Source organism: Nicotiana sylvestris, chromosome 9 (genome assembly GCF_000393655.2).
Source record: "Nicotiana sylvestris chromosome 9, ASM39365v2, whole genome shotgun sequence".
NCBI lineage: Eukaryota > Viridiplantae > Streptophyta > Magnoliopsida > Solanales > Solanaceae > Nicotiana > Nicotiana sylvestris.
This window is the reverse complement of record NC_091065.1, coordinates 34,982,097-35,002,216: the sequence shown is the minus strand read 5'-3', so window position 1 is coordinate 35,002,216 and position 20,120 is coordinate 34,982,097. Positions and strand designations below refer to the sequence as shown.

General features: G+C 40.2%; 2 protein-coding genes across 2 annotated transcripts; both read left to right on the top strand.

Moving 5' to 3' along the window:
- Nucleotides 1-235: 235 nt before the first annotated feature.
- LOC104240452 (uncharacterized) lies at nt 236-16,175 on the top strand. The gene is made up of 6 exons (XM_070155912.1): nt 236-666; nt 3,091-3,154; nt 11,803-11,877; nt 15,103-15,232; nt 15,317-15,439; nt 15,584-16,175. Exons 1-6 carry the CDS (start codon nt 507-509, stop codon nt 15,725-15,727), a joined length of 696 nt encoding a protein of 231 aa, XP_070012013.1. The 5' UTR covers nt 236-506; the 3' UTR covers nt 15,728-16,175.
- Nucleotides 16,176-17,395: 1,220 nt separating this feature from the next.
- On the top strand, nt 17,396-19,583 carry LOC104240453 (uncharacterized). The gene is made up of 2 exons (XM_009795296.2): nt 17,396-18,274; nt 18,429-19,583. Exons 1-2 carry the CDS (start codon nt 18,098-18,100, stop codon nt 18,744-18,746), a joined length of 495 nt encoding a protein of 164 aa, XP_009793598.1. The 5' UTR covers nt 17,396-18,097; the 3' UTR covers nt 18,747-19,583.
- The last annotated feature ends 537 nt before the right edge of the window (nt 19,584-20,120 follow it).

Sequence of the window (20,120 nt, the reverse complement as noted above, 5' to 3'; positions counted from 1 at the left end):
GGAAAAAAAAGTATTTTTGAGGAGAAGTAGAAAAAAATAGCTTCTTCCCAGAAGTACTTTTTTAAAAAGTAATTTTGAGAAAAATATACTTGAAGTACATTTTAAAAGCTTGGCAAACACTAATTACTATTTAAAAGTATTTTTTAAATTAATTAGCCAAACATAAATTATTATTTACCAAAAGTAATTTTAAAAAAACCACCTTTGAGAGCTTCTCTAAATAACCTTGTTTTTGAAGCTTCGCCAAACAGTTTCCGCTGTTTCCGCTGAACATATTTTCCGCTGTATCAGCTCCTCACTCTTCCTGTTTTCAGTCGAATCAAACACGGTTGAAGGGCAAAATTACACCCCTCATCATTCTCTCCTCGTTTCACCTCACCTTCTTTCTAAAGGAAAACCTAGTTGGACATTTCCTAATTCACACAGTCACAGAGAAGACTTTAATTACTGTATTTACCTGATAACATTCTGAAGAGCTGTGAAATTTGCGATTTAGGGTTGTGAAAATGCATAGGTGTTGTACGTCTGCGGGTCGATCGGTGATAGGTAAACGATGGTTTTCTTCATTGAACAACGATAAGATTGTGGCGTCCGTGCTTTTCGAGAGATTACCAGTTGTTGTGCCCAAAATCGATCCAACTGTATATGCTTTTCAAGAATTCTCGTGAGCTTTCCTTTCCCCTGCGTGTGTGTGTTTTTTTCTCTCGAAATGTTTTATATTCATTGTCTACAAGAGTTCAGATTTTTCCCTTCTGAATGATGATTTATTTTGAGAGCAACAAACAATGGATTCTAACAGCTTGTTTGGATGATTGTTACATGTTGTATTGTATCTTATTGTTACTTTAAATATAATATTTGTTTTGATTGTTATTTAAATTTTATTATATCGTATCACTGATTTGGTGTGGCCGCACCGTTTCCTTATGTTTTCTCTTATTTGCTCTTTTTTATTATTAAAAAAATCCTATTTTATTCTTTACCCTACTTTTTTATATAACAATATTACCTCGTAACTTACTTTTTCTTTATAATATTGTAAGTTTATTCTTTGTATTGTTGGTGTATGACATCATGAAACGACGACAAACAATACAAACTATAAACATTGTATACATCAAAACAATATAGTATGATACTATACGATATATTATGAAACAATACATAACAACCATCCAAACACGCTATAAATCATGTCATGCTGAAAAGAGTAAGGCCTCATTTGTTTGCACTTAATGGAGGTCTGAATCTTAATCATTCAGATCTCAGACATTAAGTGCGTTTGTTTTTAAAGTCTGAATCTTTATTATTTAGATCTTAATCATTAAGTGTGTTTGTTTTTTTACTTTACAATCACTTAATGAGTTTGAATAGGTCTGTATGATTAAGATCTATAACAGAGACTTAATTTCATTAAGATGCTATCACATATTCATTATTAACTGCCGCCACCGCCTACCATTATCAACTACCACCATGCCACCACCACCTCCAACACCACCACACCACCATCATCCTCAATCATAGTTGCCACTATTATCGACCATCACCACTCACTATCCCCACCACTCCGACCACCATCATTCTCACCCACAATCAACACTCATCCACCTCAACTACCACAGCTGGCCACCCCATCACCATCAACAACCACAACCAGCACTGTCCATCATTATAACCTACCTCCACCCACCTACCACCTTCCTTAGTCACAACTACTACCACCACCCGCCAGTATTAACTATCACCACCCACCACCACCATCCTCAATCATAATCGCCACCACTACCAATCACTACTAGCTACTAGCATGAACCACCATCATCAACCAAAACTACCACCAACCAGCGTCTCTACTCGGCATTTACCCGTTAGCCATCACCACTAACGATTATCATATTTTTAAAAACTAAATATTTATCGATAGAACATTAGATTAGTTAGTATTTCATTTGAATTTTATATTTATTAATTTTCAAATAAAGATAAATTTTATACATTCGGATGTTAAAAATCAAACAGTCTTAATTATTTAGTATTCAGATCTTAATATACATCTTAATATATTCAGATGTGTATTCAGATTCAGATGTCTTAATCTTAATGCACATCTTGATATTCAGATGTGTATTCAGATTCAGACGTCTTAATCTTAAAAAAAACAAATGAAGCCTAAGTCTTTCAAGTTGGTAAATTTACTGTTTTTGATAAATAGAATGACCAAAATAAAGATTAATGTAGAATTTCTTTTCATTTTCCGAATAATTTTGTGACAACCTGAAGTAGAAAATATAATGGTTAATTTGGGACTTGGGGGAGTTAAGTATATGTGCTTCGCATATGTAGTGCTAATAACAATAACGACAATTAGGTCCTCAATTATAAACAAGTCAGGTGAACTACATGAATCTTGTATAATGGTTATAGTGCTAACCGAAAGTGAAAATATGGCCTTCATGCTGTTTCATTCTTTTGATTTGTAAGTGTGATGAAGTACACTCAAGAGAGAATAGAGTGTGGGAATTGGGAAAGATATTCAAATTTTTAGAGCCCTCTAATGGTAAAAGATAATCTAATAATAAAGTTGAGAATAATGAGGTCATAGATTTGGTTGGTAATGAAGATGTCAGCAACATGTGAAAATGAGAAGGCAAAAAAGAGCAAAGTTTCCTGTCAAAGAGTTGGTGAATGACATATAGATACATTATTAAAGCTTGATCAATGATTAGTTTATTATTATTATTATTATTATTATTATTATTATTATTATTATTATTATTATTATTATTATTATTATTATTATTATTATTATTATTATTATTATTATTATTATTATTATTATTATTATTATTATTATTATTATTATTATTATTATTATTATTATTATTATTATTATTATTATTATTATTATTATTATTATTATTATTATTATTATTATTATTATTATTATTATTATTATTATTATTATTATTATTATTATTATTATTATTATTATTATTATTATTATTATTATTATTATTATTATTATTATTATTATTATTATTATTATTATTATTATTATTATTATTATTATTATTATTATTATTATTATTATTTGGAGGCAGCAGTATCAGCGGGAGTATCCAGAAAGTTTTCTGAAGAAGTCTGATACCAGGTATAGTTTTTGTTGCATTGATTGAATTACACATTGTCATTTTATTTTTTTCTTGTAGATTATGTATGTTCGTATGTAGATTTTCTCATAGGTGAATATTATACCAACAAATGGTACCAAGCTTCTACGTGAGACTGCTTGAGGGCCTTCGAGAGCTTTCGAGGTTTTCCATATTTTACTAATGTTTTTTTCTTGATTATCTGGCTTTTTCAAGTCTGAAATTTACTGCTGAAACTAGTTTTCTCAATTTCTGATTCGTCCTGCAATACCAATCCTTCCTTTCTTCCCAATTTTTGGACTTTTCCATAGTTAATCCACACAATGCTGTCAAGCATCCTAAGCCTAATTAGGACCTTAGGTTGTCGGCTGTACCTTACTCTGCAGGAAGACATGAATAATTGTTGCATCCTGTATTGGCAAAGATAAAGAACAAAAATTTGGCATTCTTGCCTTATGAATTTTCCTGTGTTTGAAGCTTCGTTAATAAATGTTTTGGGAATTCCTTGTGTTCAAGAAGCATATGAGTAAAAAAAAAGAACAATTTGTCACAAATTGTTCATACATTTATACATGTTGAAGCATCATGTTTACTCCAGAAAAAGATTATAGGGCATAGTACTCTTAGGTGCTAGGTGCTGGTTCGGTTCTCTCTTCCTTCAAATGTGTGATGATTCATTTCATGGCAGATGTAGCTCATCAAAGCATGAGGAGTTAGGGACCGTAATAATTCACTGACCACTGATTTTCTGGATGGTTATAGAACCTTTATGATGCCTTTAAATTATTTGGTTCGCGACCCCTAAAATATTCATAAATCTTATTATCTACTATTGTTTCCTTGCACTGGTTCAATATGCTGCCTTTGATGATGTTGTTGAGTCCCACATCGACAATGAAGGGGATGAGTGGTCTCCTTGTATGGACTTGGCAATCCTCATTTCATGAGCTAGCTTTTGGGGTTGAGTTAGGCCTAAGGTCCATTTATCATGGTATCAGGGCAGGACCCATCCTAATTTTCCGATGTTCGGCTCCCATAATTGTCCATGCTCTAGATGTCCAGTCCGGGGCGTGATAGGAGGTGTTGAGTCCCACATCGACAAATGAAGGGGATGGGTGGTCTCCTTGTATGGACTTGGGCAATCCTAACTTCATGAGCTGCTTTCGGGATTGCGTTAGGCCTAAGATCCATTTATCAGATATCATAATGTCCAACGTGTATAATGATCTTGCGGGAATCTCCAGAAGCATTTCTAAAATAAATTTGATTCTGGAGTAAGCAAATCCTATTACCTAAACATCCCATTTGCATTGATATCTCTAGTAATTTACAAGGTGATACTTAAGCTGGATTACCCGCCCTATATGAATGAATGTCTGGTCTTTTCCAATTGCTTCTTCCATGACATTGGCCAAATAATGTATAACGGTGGTGTCCGGTCCAGTTTGCTTGTACCTCGACCATTCCACAGGGTACTTGCACTAGTATAGGTACCGGGTAACTTTGCTCACCAAAACTAAAGCAGACGGGATGAAATCACCGACTATTTTTTGTCTCTACGGAGATTTGAATTTTGGTCTCTATGGTTTGTACCTACTTCATTGACTGCCAGGCCACACCCTTGGGTGCGATAGCGGCCAAATGATTTGAAAGATAATAAAGTAGACACCAGTATGCATTAATACTGCTATGCATGCTTATTACAGGAGTGGGTTTTCCCCTTTTGTAGATATACCTCTTCCATATTGTCAGTTCTTTTCCCATCTTTCAAGTATTTTCTTCTATAATAATGGACATACACCCTATCTTAAGTGGTAGTCTGATCGAGAATCAATATAGCTCACAGCTAAATCCAATAGCGTGCTAGATACTTGTGAAGATCCAATAAATCGATGAGCGAGGTTTGCTCATTATTGTTTCTTTTAGGTGCTGCTGATCCTTTCTTCTTTTTTGGGTATTTGTTTGAATTAGTGGATATGCAACAAATGGGAACTTGCTGGATTGAGTATGATAAATGCATCAATTCAAGGAAAGACACAACTAAAGAACTTATCTGCTTGATTTCAATATCCATGATCTAAAGCCAAAAGAAAATTGTAAAGGGATCACGATTAGGCCTCAGTTTAGCCTCCCTGCATTTATTTATTTTGTTTTACTCTATTTCTTATGACCCTGAATTAACTGAATCTGTGTATCCCGTGAAGATCAAGGGTTTAGCTCTTACAGCCATTTTAATCCTTTTTAGCTCTTACAGCCATTTTAATCCTATCTTTGCTGCTTCTGAGCCATTCAGAATTTCTGGTAGCCTCATTTGTGAGTGAATGAGATTTCCGATTAACCTGTGGAAACTGTTGGCATTCTTCAATAGTATGAGGCCCAAAAGATTTTGTAGTAGATGCCACTGAGTGGCCTTTTGTTATCAATTAAATAAGATAAACTACATAAGAAGGATACCGTGATATATTTTGTCAGTTCCATCCATCAAGAAGAATACCCTTTTGTACCGAGCACTATCTTAGCGCTTGCGGCTTGGCATTTTACAATTTGTATAGTTTTACTTCTTTATTTAATAGAGTAGTCAGAACTCAAAAGCGAAAAGTGCAAAAAGCGCTAAAGTGCACTGGGGCTTTAAGCAACAACAACAACAACAACAACAACAACGACCCAGTATAATCCCACAAGTGGGGTCTGGGGAGGGTAATATGTACGCAGACCTTACCCCTACCCCGAAGGGTAGAGAGGCTGTTTCCAGGAGACCCTCGGCTCAAAAAAGCAACAGGAGCCGATATATTAGTACCATAAAAATGCATAATAAAATAACAGCAATATAAGAGATATGAAATACAGAATACGAAATACGAAATAGATGGCTGGTATAGTAAAACTAGAAGGTAAAACCCTGCATCAATAGACGACCAATGATATTCTTAGTCTAACTCCTAACTGGCTAGTCTCACTCTATTGTGCTGTAGAAATATTCCCAACTCTCCCCTAACCTACAACCTTAATGCTCGACCTCCATAATTCCCTGTCAAGGGCCATGTCCTTAGTAATCCTAAGTCGCGCCATGTCCTGTCTGATCACCTCTCCCCAATACTTCTTAGGTCGTCCTCTACCTCTCCGCGTGCCCACTACAGCCAGTCGCTCACACCTCCTCACCGGTGCATCAGTGCTCCTCCTCTGAATGTGCCCGAACCATCTGAGTCTTACTTCCCGCATCTTGTCCTCCATGGGGGCCACACCCACCTTCTCTCGAATATCTTCATTCCTAATCTTATCCATCCTTGTATGCCCGCACATCCACCTCAACATCCTCATCTCTGCTACTTTCATCTTCTGGATGTGTGAGTTCTTTACCGGCCAACATTCAGTTCCATATAACATGGCAGGCCTAACCACTGCTCTATAAAACTTACCTTTTAGTAACGGTGGCACTTTCTTGTCACACAAGACTCCCGACGCTAACCTCCACTTCATCCACCCCACCCCTATACGGTGTGTGACATCCTCGTCAATCTCCCCGATCCCCTGAATAACCGATCCAAGGTACTTGAAACTACCTCTCTTGGGAATGACTTGAGAGTCAAGCCTCACTTCAACTCCCGCTTCCGTCGGCTCAACTCCAAATTTGCACTCGAGGTATTCCGTCTTCGTCCTACTCAACTTGAAACCTTTAGACTCAAGAGCATGTCTCCAAATCTCTAGCCTCTCGTTGACGCCGCCTCTTGTCTCGTCAATTAGAATAATGTCATCAGCAAATAGCATGCACCATGGCACCTCCCCTGAATATGATGAGTCAGTGCATCCATCACCAGGGCAAATAGGAATGGGCTGAGTGCAGACCCTTGGTGCAACCCCGTAATAACTGGAAAGTGTTCAGAGTCGCCTCCTACTGTCCTAACCCGAGTCTTAGCTCCATCATACATGTCTTTAATCACCCTAATATAGTCAATCGGGACCCCTTTATCCTCTAAGCAGCTCCATAAGACCTCCCTAGGAACCTTATCGTACGCTTTCTCCAGATCAATAAACACCATGTGGAGATCCTTCTTCCTATCTCTGTACTGTTCCACCATCCTCCTAATAAGGTGGATAGCTTCTGTGGTAGATCGTCCCGGCATGAACCCGAACTGGTTGTCTGAAATAGACACCGTCCTTCGCACTCTCATTTCTACCACTCTCTCCCAAACTTTCATGGTATGACTTAGTAATTTGATGCCCCTATAGTTGTTACAGCTCTGGACATCACCTTTGTTCTTATACAACGGGACCATTGTACTCCACCTCCACTCTTCAGGCATCCTATTAGTCTTGAATATAACACTAAACAATGCAGTAAGCCATTCCAAGCCTGCTCTACCCACACACCTCCACAGTTCAACCGGAATTTCGTCTGGCCCGGTAGCTCTGCCCCTTCTCATCTTACGCATTGCCTCCATGACTTCATCGATCTCAATGTCCCTACAATTACTTACTTCATGGTGACTGTCGGCATTCCTCGATTCCCCAAGTATAATATCCTGATCCCCTTCTTCACTTAGAAGTTTATGAAAGTAGGTCTGCCACCTCCTCTTAATCTGGTCATCTCCCATCAAAACTTTGCCGTCATCATCTTTTATGCACCTCACTTGGTCCAGATCCCGAGTTGTCCTCTCTCTCGCCTTAGCGAGTCGGAATAACTTCTTCTCCCCACCTTTGTTCCTTAGTTCCTCATACAGACGAGCAAAAGCTGTCGTCTTAGCCTCCGTCACTGCCATCTTCGCCTCCTTCCTAGCTACCTTATACCTTTGACTGTTCTCTCTCTTCTCCTCCTCGTCAGTGCTCCCTACTAACCACAGGTAAGCCGCCTTCTTTGCTTCCACTTTACCTTGGACAACTGCATTCCACCACCAATCTCCTTTGTGGCCACCATTGTGGCCCGTAGATATCCCTAACACCTCTCTCGCCGCCTTTCTTATACAGTCCGCCGTCGTCGACCACATTGTGTTTGCGTCCCCACTACTTCTCCAAGCTCCCATTGCCGATAACCTTCCTTCCAACTCCTTAGCTTTATCCTTAGTTAAGGCGCCCCACCTAATCCTGGGGCGTCCTTGTACTGACCTCTTCTTCCTCCTTATCCTAATACAAATGTCCATCACCAAAAGCCTATGCTGCGTTGAGAGGGTCTCACCTGGGATAACCTTGCAGTCCTCGCACAACCTTCTGTCGCATCTCCTGAGGAGGAGATAGTCAATCTGAGTCTTCGCCACCGAACTTTGGTAAGTAACCAAATGTTCATCCCGCTTCGTAAAACTCGAGTTTGCAATGACTAGATCGAAAGCCTTGGCAAAGTCCAACAGCGCAATGCCCCCTCCGTTAAGCTCTCCGAAACCAAATCCGCCATGCACCTCAGTGTACCCACCTGCAGATGACCCAATATGACCATTGAAATCTCCTCCTATGAATAACCTCTCAGAAGGCGGTATACTACGAACAATCTCATCCAACCCCTCCCAAAAGCGCCTTTTAATATCCTCATCCAAGCCTGCTTGCGGTGCGTACGCGCTAACGACATTTAAAGTACCCTCACCCACCACCAACTTAATAGTCATTAGTCTATCATTCACCCGCCTGACCTCTACCACGGACTCTCTAAGATGGCTATCTACCAGGATACCCACTCCATTCTTACCCCTCAGGACACCAGAGTACCACAACTTATACCCATCCACGTTTTTCGCCCTCGATCCGACCCACCTAGTCTCCTGGATACACGCTATATTAATCTTCCTCTTCTGCAGGATTTTCGCCAACTCTATGGATTTACTCGTTAGTGAACCTATGTTCCATGACCTGATTCTCAACCTATAGGCTCCCTTGCCCCCTCTACCTCCCCTGCTACCCGACCCACCCCCTGAACCCAGCCCCACACTCTGCCCCACCCGAGGACATGCCCTTATTCTATATCATCCCAGACTGCAGCCACTACACCTACAACAATCTAGAGAAGACTCGCTAGTGCACAACGTACACAAATCAAACTAGAAGGAAACACGTGGTAACTAGTATCCTAGTTGAAAGGTTTAACTATTGCGAAGTAAAGTAACAGTAATTTAGCTAACACCAAAAGGGAAATAGTAAAACAGGAGGTACCAACTCCCGATAACAAAACCTGTGGCTGATTTGCTGTGCTCGATGTAGTTGTACGCTCACGCACCACTTCCTACCGCCCTTGCTGACACTCGCCCAGGTTGCTCTCCTTTGCCAGTGCTCGTGCGCCCAACTTGTCTCCAATACTCCGAGAATTCCTGAAAACACAGAAAATACCACGACCCAAAAACTAGAAGGAGCTATCACCGCTACCACTGGTATAGCCCCAACAATATAAAATGTACACTATATGAAATGGAGTAACTAATGCAAGAAATTGTCTAGGCGATGTTTGTGAGTACGTCAGTCGATATTTAGGCGTAATTGGAGAAGAGAATTTGACTGAGAGATTGAAGGATGGCCAATAGTGAAAAAGGCGTACGTTGCTGTGAAAGATTTTCTACGTGTGAAGTGGTGATTGCTTGAATTTTCTCTAAGAAGAACAACGAAGGAAAGTGATTCTCCGTGGGAAGGGCCTATTGTATTGTCTTGATGCTGTAAAATGGATGTTACGTAGGTGTTTGCGGAAATGTCAACGAGAGCCGCTGGAATTTACTTGCTGGGGTTGATCGAATCTTAGAATAAAGAGGAATGGAGACCCAAGTGAATCGATTATATGAAATTAGAGAGATTAAGGAAGAGCTTCTAAAGAGGGAAAACTTGAGAAGAAAATGGCGAGAGAAAAGAGTTTGGCAAATTGTTAGATAAAAAATCAAAAGGCGGAACAATCACCGAACATGAGTTCAGCAAATCCTCAGTGGAGGAGTAGATCGAAAGAGAGAGTATAAGAGATAGGGAAAATGAACTACCTGGGCCGCTGCTCAAAGAGGCCGGCACCGACTTGCTTGTGGAGGGCGTTTGTCGGAGAGAGAGGGAGATGGTCGTTAGTCGAAGAGAGAGAAAATTATCAACACAAATTTTGAAGGAATTTTCTGAACATTAACAACAACAACAACAACAACAACCCAGTAAAATCCTACAAGTGGGGTCTGGGGAGGGTAGTGTACACAGACCATTACCCCTACCCCGGGGGATGGAGAGGCTATTTTCGAAAGACCCTCAGCTCGAGAACAAGAAAAATAAACAATAGACAAAAGACAATAGATCAGTAACAACAATAGAAGATAAAAAATAGTAACAACATCATAAGAAATAGAAAAATAGATGTAAAAGCAATAACTATAAACAACAATACTACCATAGGAAATAGTGCGGAAACCACATAAACCACTAACAACCCACAGCGAAACATCAACAGGCCAGCCCCGCCCCCGGGACAGAAAAAAAAAACGCTCAACTCCCTCCTAACCTACAACCCTAATGCTCGACCTCCACCCCTTCATATCCGGAGCCATGTCTTCGGAAATCTATAGTCGCGCCATGTCCTGCCTGATCACCTCACCCCAATACTTCTTAGGTCGTCCTCTACCTCTGCTCGTACCTGCCAATGCTAGCTGCTCACACCTCCTAACCGGAGCATCTATGCTTCTCCTCCGCACGTGCCCGAACTATTTAAGTCTCGCTTCCCTCATCTTGTCGTCCATGGGAGCCATGCACACCTTCTCCCGAGTATCTACATTCCTAATCTTATCCAGCCTAGTTTGCCCGCACATCCATCTCAACATCCTTATTTTTGTCACTTTCATCTTCTGGGTATGAGAATTCTTGGCTGCCCAACACTCAGTCCCATACAACATGGCCGGTCTAACCACCGCTCTAAAGAACTTGCCTTTGAGTTTCGGTGGCACTTTCTTGTCACACAGGACTCCAGATGCTAACCTCCATTTCATTCACCCCACTCCTATACGGTGCGTGACTTCCTCGTCTATCTCCCCATCACACAACATTGGGGCTTTAAGCGCAAAGCAAAAAAGTAAAGCGTGAGCTTTAGCGAAGAAAACCCCAATGAGAAAAAAAATAGAAATGTAATGCAAGAAAATGTAGCTACAAATACAAATAGCGGTTTCTTAACGACCAATGTATCACTTTGACAACTATATTTATTGTCTAGTTTTGTATTCTTAAAGACATAGTCAACTGTGATGATGACACTTAAAGCGCCAACTAAGCGAGGCGAAGCGCATAACCTGGACTTCATCAAGCTTCAGGGCTTGAGCATGCTTTAAGCTAGCATTTAATGATGCTGTTACTTAAAAAAATATGTGGTGCTGTAGAAATGGCCTAATTTCATTAAAATATTTCTTAACTTTTCCGGTTCTAAGGAATTGAGTTCTCTTCATGCAAACATTGAACATCTTGGACGACAAACATTGCCCCTCTTTTATACATAAGAGCATTATGACCTATCTGATTTATACTCCTTGACTAGTGTAGTATTACTGCCTTTTCCTTTCATGCACTGTTTCTGGTTAGTCATTAATTATTGTACATGGTTCTTTTTGAAATATCATGGGCGTGTGTGCTAATCACAACCTTTTGTCTAGTTTTTGATCATTGGCCTTTCTGTCTACTATCAAATGCCACGTGGTCAACTGCGAGTGATATCTATATTCATATGCAGGGGAAAAGGTGATTACCAAATTGATTATAAGCCAGCTCCTCGAATCACTGAAGCTAATAAAACTAATGATCGAAGGTAACCAATCTTGGATTTCTAACTTTATGTGAAACATTAGACGAAATTTAAAATAAGAACATTATACTAGATTTTTTTTTTAAAATTTTATATTCAAGTGTTGATTTACTTATGCAGACTCGACATTTCCTGACAGTAGGCAATTATTGACTTCTAAATTGTTTGCCAATAAATTCTTGACGTTGACGTGCCTTAGTTTTTTTATTTTAAGTAATTGATGTAATAGTTACTTCGGACTTGTCTAATGGAACATTAATATTTTAATTTTAGAATGGAGAGCCATTGTCCTTTATCTTTTTCCTTTCTCCTTGAATGCCTTCTTCACCCCCCCTTCCCCCTCTCCCCCCCCCCCACACACTAAGATTGCCTCTGTTCTTCAACTCATCACTAAGTCTAACTTCGCCAAAAAGTTCTAATCCTCGCTTCACTTTCATTTTTTGGTTTAATCAGCTTAGGGCCTTGGGCTCCAATATGGCATATGCAAAATGTTTGCAGTTGCGTGAATGTGAATAGTATACAATAACAACAACAACAACAACTCAGTATAATCCCACAAGTGGGGTCTGGGGAGGGTAATATGTACGCAGACCTTACCTCTACCCCGAGGGGCAGAGAGGCTGTTTCCAGGAGACCCTCGGCTCAAGAAAGCAACAAGAGACGCTATATAAGTACTATCAATAGACTCATAATAAAATAACATAAATTCCATAACATAACATAAAATACCATAAAATAACAAAACAACAGCAATATAAGAAATATAGGAAATACGAGAAAGATGTAAAGTATACTAATAACCAATAGATAAAGCCCATCATCAGTAGCTGATCAGTAGCATCCTAAGACTAACTCCTAACTGGCTAGTCTCACCCTAGTGCGCTGTAGAAATATTCACAATTCCCCCCTAACCTACAACCTTAATACTCGACCTCCACAATTCCCTGTTAAGGGCCATGTCCTCAGTAACCCTAAGTCGCGCCATGTCCTGCCTGATCACCTCTCCCCAATACTTCTTAGGTCTCTCTCTACCTCTCCTCATACCCACCACAGCCAGTCGCTCACACCTCCTCACCGGTGCATCAGTGTTCCTCCTCTGAATGTGCCCGAACCATCTGAGTCTTGCTTCCCGCATCTTGTCCTCCATGGGGCCACACCCACCTTCTCTCGAATATCTTCATTCCTAATCTTATCCCTCCTTGTATGCCCGCACATCCACCTCAACATCCTCATCTCTGCAACTTTCATCTTCTGGATGTGTGAGTTCTTAACCGGCCAACACTCGGTCCCATACAACATGGCAGGCCTAACCACTGCTCTATAAAATTTACCTTTCAGTAACGGTGTCACTTTCTTGTCACATAGGACTCCCGTCGCTAACCTCCACTTCATCCACCCCACCCCTATACGGTGTGTGGCATCCTCGTCGATCTCCCCGGTCCCCTGAATAACTGACCTAAGGTACTTGAAACTACCCCTCTTAGGGATGACTTGAGAATCAAGCCTCACTTCCACTCCCGCTTCCGTCGGCTCGGCCTCAAATTTGCACTCGAGGTCCGTCTTTGTCCTGCTCAACCTGAAACCTTTTGACTCAAGGGCATGTCTCCAAACCTCTAGCCTCTCACTGACGCCGCGTCGTGTCTCGTCAATTAGGACTATGTCATCAGCAAATAACATGCACCATGGCACCTCCCCTTGAATATGATGCGTTATGGCATCTATCACCAAGGCAAATAGGAAAGGGCTGAACGCAGACCCTTGATGCAACCCCGTAACAACCGGAAAATGCTCGGAGTCGCCTCCTGCTGTCCTAACCCGAGTCTTAGCTCCATCATATATGTCCTTAATCACCCTAATGTAGGCAACCGGGACCCCTTTAGCCTCTAAGCATCTCCATAAGACCTCCCTAGGAACCCTGTCGTACGCTTTCTCTAGATCGATAAACACCATGTGGAGATCCTTCTTCTTATCCCTGTATTGTTCCACCATCCTCCTAATAAGGTGGATAGCTTCTGTGGTAGATCGCCCCGGCATGAACCCGAACTGGTTGTCTGAAATAGGCACCGTCCTTCGCACTCTCATTTCTACCACTCTCTCCCAGACTTTCATGGTATGACTTAGTAATTTGATACCCCTATAGTTGTTACAGCTCTGGATATCGCCTTTGTTCTTATACAACGGAACTATTGTACTTCACCTCCACTCTTCAGGCATCCTATTAGTCTTGAATATAACATTAAACAACCTAGTAAGCCATTCCAAGCCTGCTCTACCCACACACCTCCAAAGTTCAGCCGGAATTTCATCTGGCCCGGTAGCTCTGCCCCTTCTCATCTTACGCATTGCCTCCATGACCTCATCGACCTCAATGTCCCTACAATCACTTAATTCATGGGGGCTGTCGGTATTCCTCAATTCACCTAGTACAATATCCTGATCCCCTTCCTCATTTAGAAGTTTATGAAGTAGGTCTGCCATCTCCTCTTAATCTGGTTATCCCCCATCAAAACTTTGCCGTCATCATCTTTTATGCACCTCACTTGGTCCAGATCCCGAGCCGTCCTCTCTCTCACCTTAGCGAGTCGGAGTAACTTCTTCTCCCCGCCTTTGTTCCCTAATTCCTCGTACAAATGAGCAAAAGCTGTCGTCTTAGCCTCCGTCACTGCCATCTTCGCCTCCTTCCTAGCTACCTTATATCTCGCAATGTTCGCTCTCTTCTCCTCCTCGCCAGTGCTCCCTACTAACCGCAGGTAAGCCACCTTCTTCGCTTCCACTTTACCTTGGACAACTGCATTCCACCACCAGTCTCCTTTGTGGCCACCGGTGCGGCCCCAAGATATCCCTAACACCTCTCTCGCCGCCTTCCTTATATAGTCCGCCGTCGTCGACCACATAGTGTTTGCGGCCCCACTACTTCTCCAAACTCCCATTGCCGACAACCTTCCTTCCAACTCCTTAGCTTTATCCTCAGTCAAGGCGGCCCCACCTAATCCTCGGGCGGCTTCGTACTGACCTCTGCTTCCTCCTTATCATAATACTAATGTCCATCACCAAAAGCCTATGTTGCGTTGCAAGGGTCTCACCTGGGATAACTTTGCAATCCTCGCACAACCTTCTGTCGCATCTCCTGAACGTGAATAGTATGTAAATGGATATTCACAGCATTTATATCCTTCTGCTGGCTACTGTTTCATGTTACTGATTGTGAAATTTGTTCATATGCATAAGGTCATTACAACGAGCACTAGACAAGAGACTCTATCTTCTTGTTCATGGTACCACACATGGCTCTCCTAGTGAAAAGCCTGTCTGGCATTTTCCAGAAAAAGTTTATGATTCCGAAGAGACCCTGCGAAAGGTTAGTGGTATTTATTCAATATTTCCTGTCAAAATTAGGGATTTTAATATTTGAAAAATAAATATAAGTTGCAACCATTTGCAGTGTGCTGAATCTGCCCTAAAATCTGTAATTGGGGATCTTTCACATACATATTTTGTTGGAAATGCCCCTATGGGACATATCGCCGTACAACCCACTGAAGATAAGGAAAAGACATCATTTAAGGTATGGATATTTTTATTTGTCAAAGAAGTGAGAAAAGAACAGTCAGAAATTCTTACCCAAAAAAAAAGCAGAGAAATTCTCTGATAGTTTCTGCCTGCAAAGTGTAGGTGCCACTAATGTGTTTATTTATATTTATTGTGGCAGCGCTTCTTCTTCAAATCCCAAGTTATTGCGACCAATAAATTTAATATTAGGAAGTGTGATGATTTTGTCTGGGTGACGAAAGATGAATTGTTGGTATACTTTCCTGAGCAAGCTGAATTTTTGAACAAGATGATCATCAGCTGATGTTGGTTTCCATTCCAACTTTAGCTTGGTAGCTGAGTTAACTTTGATTATAGGCTGATGTTAAAATCCATTTGTTTCCACCAATGTAACGGGTTTTGACAACTGGAAATGATATTAGATCCTAACTGTAAGATCTGGCTTCAAGTTGCCAGTGCGCCAGGCCCTCCGACAGGGTTTGGACTCATCAAGTTTTGTAGAATTTTGAATATAGGACACTTAAGATTGTGACGGCCTTCTGCGTCCGGGTTCTCCATACTCCTCTTTGTGAGAAGATGTGCTCAAAACTCTGAATTGTCCATGCAATTTGCTAGTATATGCTTGTAGATGCATGATTTCATCTCATGTGATGAAGTAAACAAAATAAATTACGTGTTTGTTGTAGTAGATGTGAGCTTTAGTCCAATTGTCTCATAGCTGCATTGTGCATAGAGAATATTCTGATTATCAAGGTGATTGCGCCTTTAATAGTTAAGTGCATGGTCTAAGTTTGAGGAGTTGTTGATGGATCTTGTGCTTTTCTGGCTTCTTGCTACACGAATAAGCTCTTCTTTGTGGGTTAAGGTGATGTATTGGTATTACATCATATTGACACACACGCCCTGTTTATACACAGAAGAGTTCCTCTTTCCTAAGCTTTCACCTCAGCATTTGTCTTTCTACGTTGTCTGCTTTGTGCTGGGCTACTGACAGCACTACCAACTCTAAGGTTACAAAGCAAAGCATCGTATTCAGCTAGAAGAATTTGAAAGAATCTATCTACCTCCTTTTGCTAGGGGATCTAGTCATTTCTAAAGACTTTCTGCTTGTTTAGTTGGTCTGAAGTTCGAAGTTCAAAGTTCACTGCCTAGCATAAGCAGGGTTTACTCAATCTTGCGGGAGTGGATGTAACTTCTTAGCACTTGTATACACCACCACAAGCTCCTAGTATGCTGTGAACCTTCCTATAGGATATCTGCTAATAACATCGGAAAGGTCAATAAAAGCTTCTGTCCACAAGTAAGTAATGTCCTTTAAATTTCTTTGCAGACATTGGTAATCAGACAGCAAAAGATGGTACCCGTAAAAGTTGTCATCCTCACTCTATTTATTGCCAGCATCTGAGCCTTCCCTTTTGGAATATTCTTGTTCATAGGTAGGTCCAATGATTCAGTGGGATGTTCAAGATGGCAAAGCAATTCTCCAGTCTTGGCTTTGCTAAGGCTGGAAATCTCATAACTGAGGGTGTTATGGTCTATTGTAAGGTATAAGACTTGAGTCCCACGGTATTGCATTGTGCTCATGTGGGGGTTACATAGCCTTTGACTCTCCCTCCTTAATAACTAGCTTTTGGGGTGTGTCTTTTCCTGAGTTGTATCAATGGTATCAGATCCACCCACCACCCTCTGTGCCCACTGTGCTATGGATGGTGACATCGTTATTGCAATGTTCTCAGGAGGTTAGAAAGGTCTAGTGCACAACTGTCTGAACGATGTATGCGGAGCGTGGTCGGGGCTCTCCCACTTCAATAGCTAGCTTTTGGTGTGTGGTTCTTCTACTTCAATAGCTAGCTTTTGGTGTAGGTTCTTCTTGGGTTATATCAGAGGGCAATGCATTTACCCCCCTCATTCTATAATCCAAGTAGGCATGTCAATCAACGCGACGTTCAAGTTAGATAAGGTAATTGTCCAAGTTAGATAAGGTAAGTTAAGGATCATAGAATGTTTCTCATCGGTATGAATTGCATGAAATGTTGTTAGAAATATGCTTTAGAAGCTACTCTTAGTAAAATTATTTTACTGTTTCAGCTTAAGAGTTATTTACTGCAGTAATTTAGTTTGAATTTGAAATAATTTTGAACTAGTCTTTAGGAGTGAACTAGTCGCTAAGAGTTAGTTATTTTTAGTAGATTTTGTGCTGATTTTTAGGTCTTTTAAGTTAGTATTTCTCTTATAAATTGTAGTCCAAATGCAGTAAAATAACATAGAATTTTCAGCTTCAGTTCCTTTTACATCTATTCTAGCATACTCCTTTTATTTTCTTGTCATCTTCCCCAGTTATTTCCCTTAATTTCTTTTATCAAGAACCAACAATTGGTATCAGAACCATCTTCTTAAGGGACCTAAGTAAAATCTTTTTCGACTGAAATGAGTTTTTCTCAATTGGCTCCTCCAGTCTTTAATGGTGAAAATTACCAATTGTGGGCAGTGAGGATGAAGGCTTACTTGGAGGTTTTAGATCTTTGGGAGGCCGTGGAAGAGGATTATGATGTTCTTCCGCTGCCTAACAATCCCACGGTAGCCCAGATCAAGAGTCACAAGGAAAAGAAAACCAGGAAATCAAAGGCGAAAGCAACTTTGTTTGCTGGTGTGTGCAACAATTTTCACGAAAGTTATGGCTCTCAAATCAACAAAAGAAATATGGGATTATTTGAAGGGAGAATATACAGGAGATGAAAAAATTCGAGGCATGAAGTTGCTGAATTTAATAAGGGAATTCGAGTTGCAGAAAATGAAAGAATCTGAGACCGTCAAAGAATACTCAGATCAGTTGCTTGGCATTGTTAATAAGGTAAGGTTGCTTGGCACTAAATTTAAAGATTCAAGAATTGTTGAAAAATATTCTTGTTACGGTGCCTGAAAAATATGAAGTATCCATAACTACCTTGGAAAATACAAAGGATCTATCCAAGATTACCTTGGCAGAATTGTTAAATACATTGCAGGCACAAGAGCAAAGGAGGCTTATGAGGCAAGATGGTATGGTTGAAGGAGCCTTGGCAACCAACCACAAAACTCAAAGCAAGGGTAATAATGTAAAGAAAAATTACCCACCTTGTCAGTACTGTGGCAAAAAAGGTCATTCACCATTCAAATGTTGGAAGAGGCCAGATGCAAAGTGCAAAGTTTGCAACCAACTTGGTCATGAAGCTGTAATTTGCAAAGGCAAATATCAAAAGCATGAAGCAGATGCCCAAGTCGCCAATGAAGAAGAAGAAGATCACTTGTTTGTGGCAACTATTCTTTCAACCAAAATAATCTGATTTTTGGTTGATTGACAGTGGTTGTACAAACCACATGACATATGACAGAAATCTTTTCAAAGAGTTCACGTCTATAGCAAATAAGAAAGTCAGAATTGGAAATGGTGATTATATTCTTGCTAAAGGAAAAGGAACTGTTGCAATCCCAACAAATTCATGTACTAAGAAAATTTCAGACGTTCTTTATGTTTTTGATATTGATCAAAATTTATTAACTGTTGGACAACTAATGGAAAAATGATTTAAAGTATCCTTTGAAGATAAATATTGTTTCATTTATGATGCAACTGGACTTGAGATTTTAAGGGTTAAAATGAGAGGTAAAAACTTCTCATTTGATCCAACCGAAGATGAAGAATGGAGCCAAAAGAATCTACTAAGTGCAGGTAATTTTCCAACTGAGGACATATGTGAAAATGAGGCAAGGAAGAAGTTTTCAATATTTCAGAAAATGCAAATCTGGAAGAAAGTTGGCAAGTCTCAAGGCAAGATGCAAATGGAGCTGAAAAACGAGCCAACTTATTTCATTGACAATCATGAGATGCAGCAAAATACATAAGTGCACTCGATTCACTGCAAGTCCAAAGATCAGTTGGCAGATTTACGTACAAAGGCGCTTCCAGTTAAAGGTTTACAAGACACAAATTCAGAATTTGCAGCTTCAAAAGCAAGGGGGAGTGTTAGAAATATGCTTTAGAAGCCGCTCTCAGTAAAATTATTTTACTGTTTCAGCTTAAGAGTTATTTACTACAGTAATTTAGTTTGAATTTGAAATAATTTTGAACTAGTCTTTAGGAGTGAACTAGTCTCTAGGAGTTAGTTATTTTCAGTAGATTTTGTGCTGATTTTTAGGTCTGTTAAGTTAGTATTTCTCTTATAAATTATAGTCTAAATGCAATAAAATAACATAGAATTTTCAGCTTCAGTTCCTTTTACATCTATTCCAGTATACTCTTTTTATTTTTTTGTCATCTTTCCCAGTTATTTCCCTTAATTTCTTTTATCAAGAACCAACAAATGTGCTTTATGCTAGTCTCATCCACAACAGATTGGTGATGTTTAGAGCCGTCAATATGGGCTTGGCCCGTTGGGCCAGCCCAGCCCAGCCCAGCCTGTGATTTAGCAGGGCTGGGCTAGAATTTTTGGAGCCTGTTTAAAAATGAGGCTTTTAAGCCCGACCCGAGTAAGCTCGTGGCCCGTGAGGCTTGACTGAGGCTGGGCCGGCCCGGCCCGTGGGCCTAATAAAATATTTATTTAAAATATGTAAAAATAAAAAGTATACTGCCTTTAGAGATAAAAAGTCAGAATTGGATCTTTACTAAGAGGAACCAAAACTTGATCTTGAGAAGTTTCAAGAGATGATGTTGTCATGTA

Excerpts from the sequence above, each read along its gene's own strand:
- LOC104240452 (XM_070155912.1), top strand. The coding sequence starts at position 507 with ATGCATAGGTGTTGTACGTCTGCGGGTCGATCGGTGATAGGTAAACGA. Across the intron at positions 667-3,090 it reads TGCTTTTCAAGAATTCTCGT|TTATTTGGAGGCAGCAGTAT; the intron begins GAGCTTTCCTTT and ends TTATTATTATTA. Across the intron at positions 15,440-15,583 it reads AGGAAAAGACATCATTTAAG|CGCTTCTTCTTCAAATCCCA; the intron begins GTATGGATATTT and ends TTATTGTGGCAG.
- LOC104240453 (XM_009795296.2), top strand. The coding sequence starts at position 18,098 with ATGGCTCTCAAATCAACAAAAGAAATATGGGATTATTTGAAGGGAGAA. Across the intron at positions 18,275-18,428 it reads TGCTTGGCATTGTTAATAAG|GCACAAGAGCAAAGGAGGCT; the intron begins GTAAGGTTGCTT and ends AATACATTGCAG.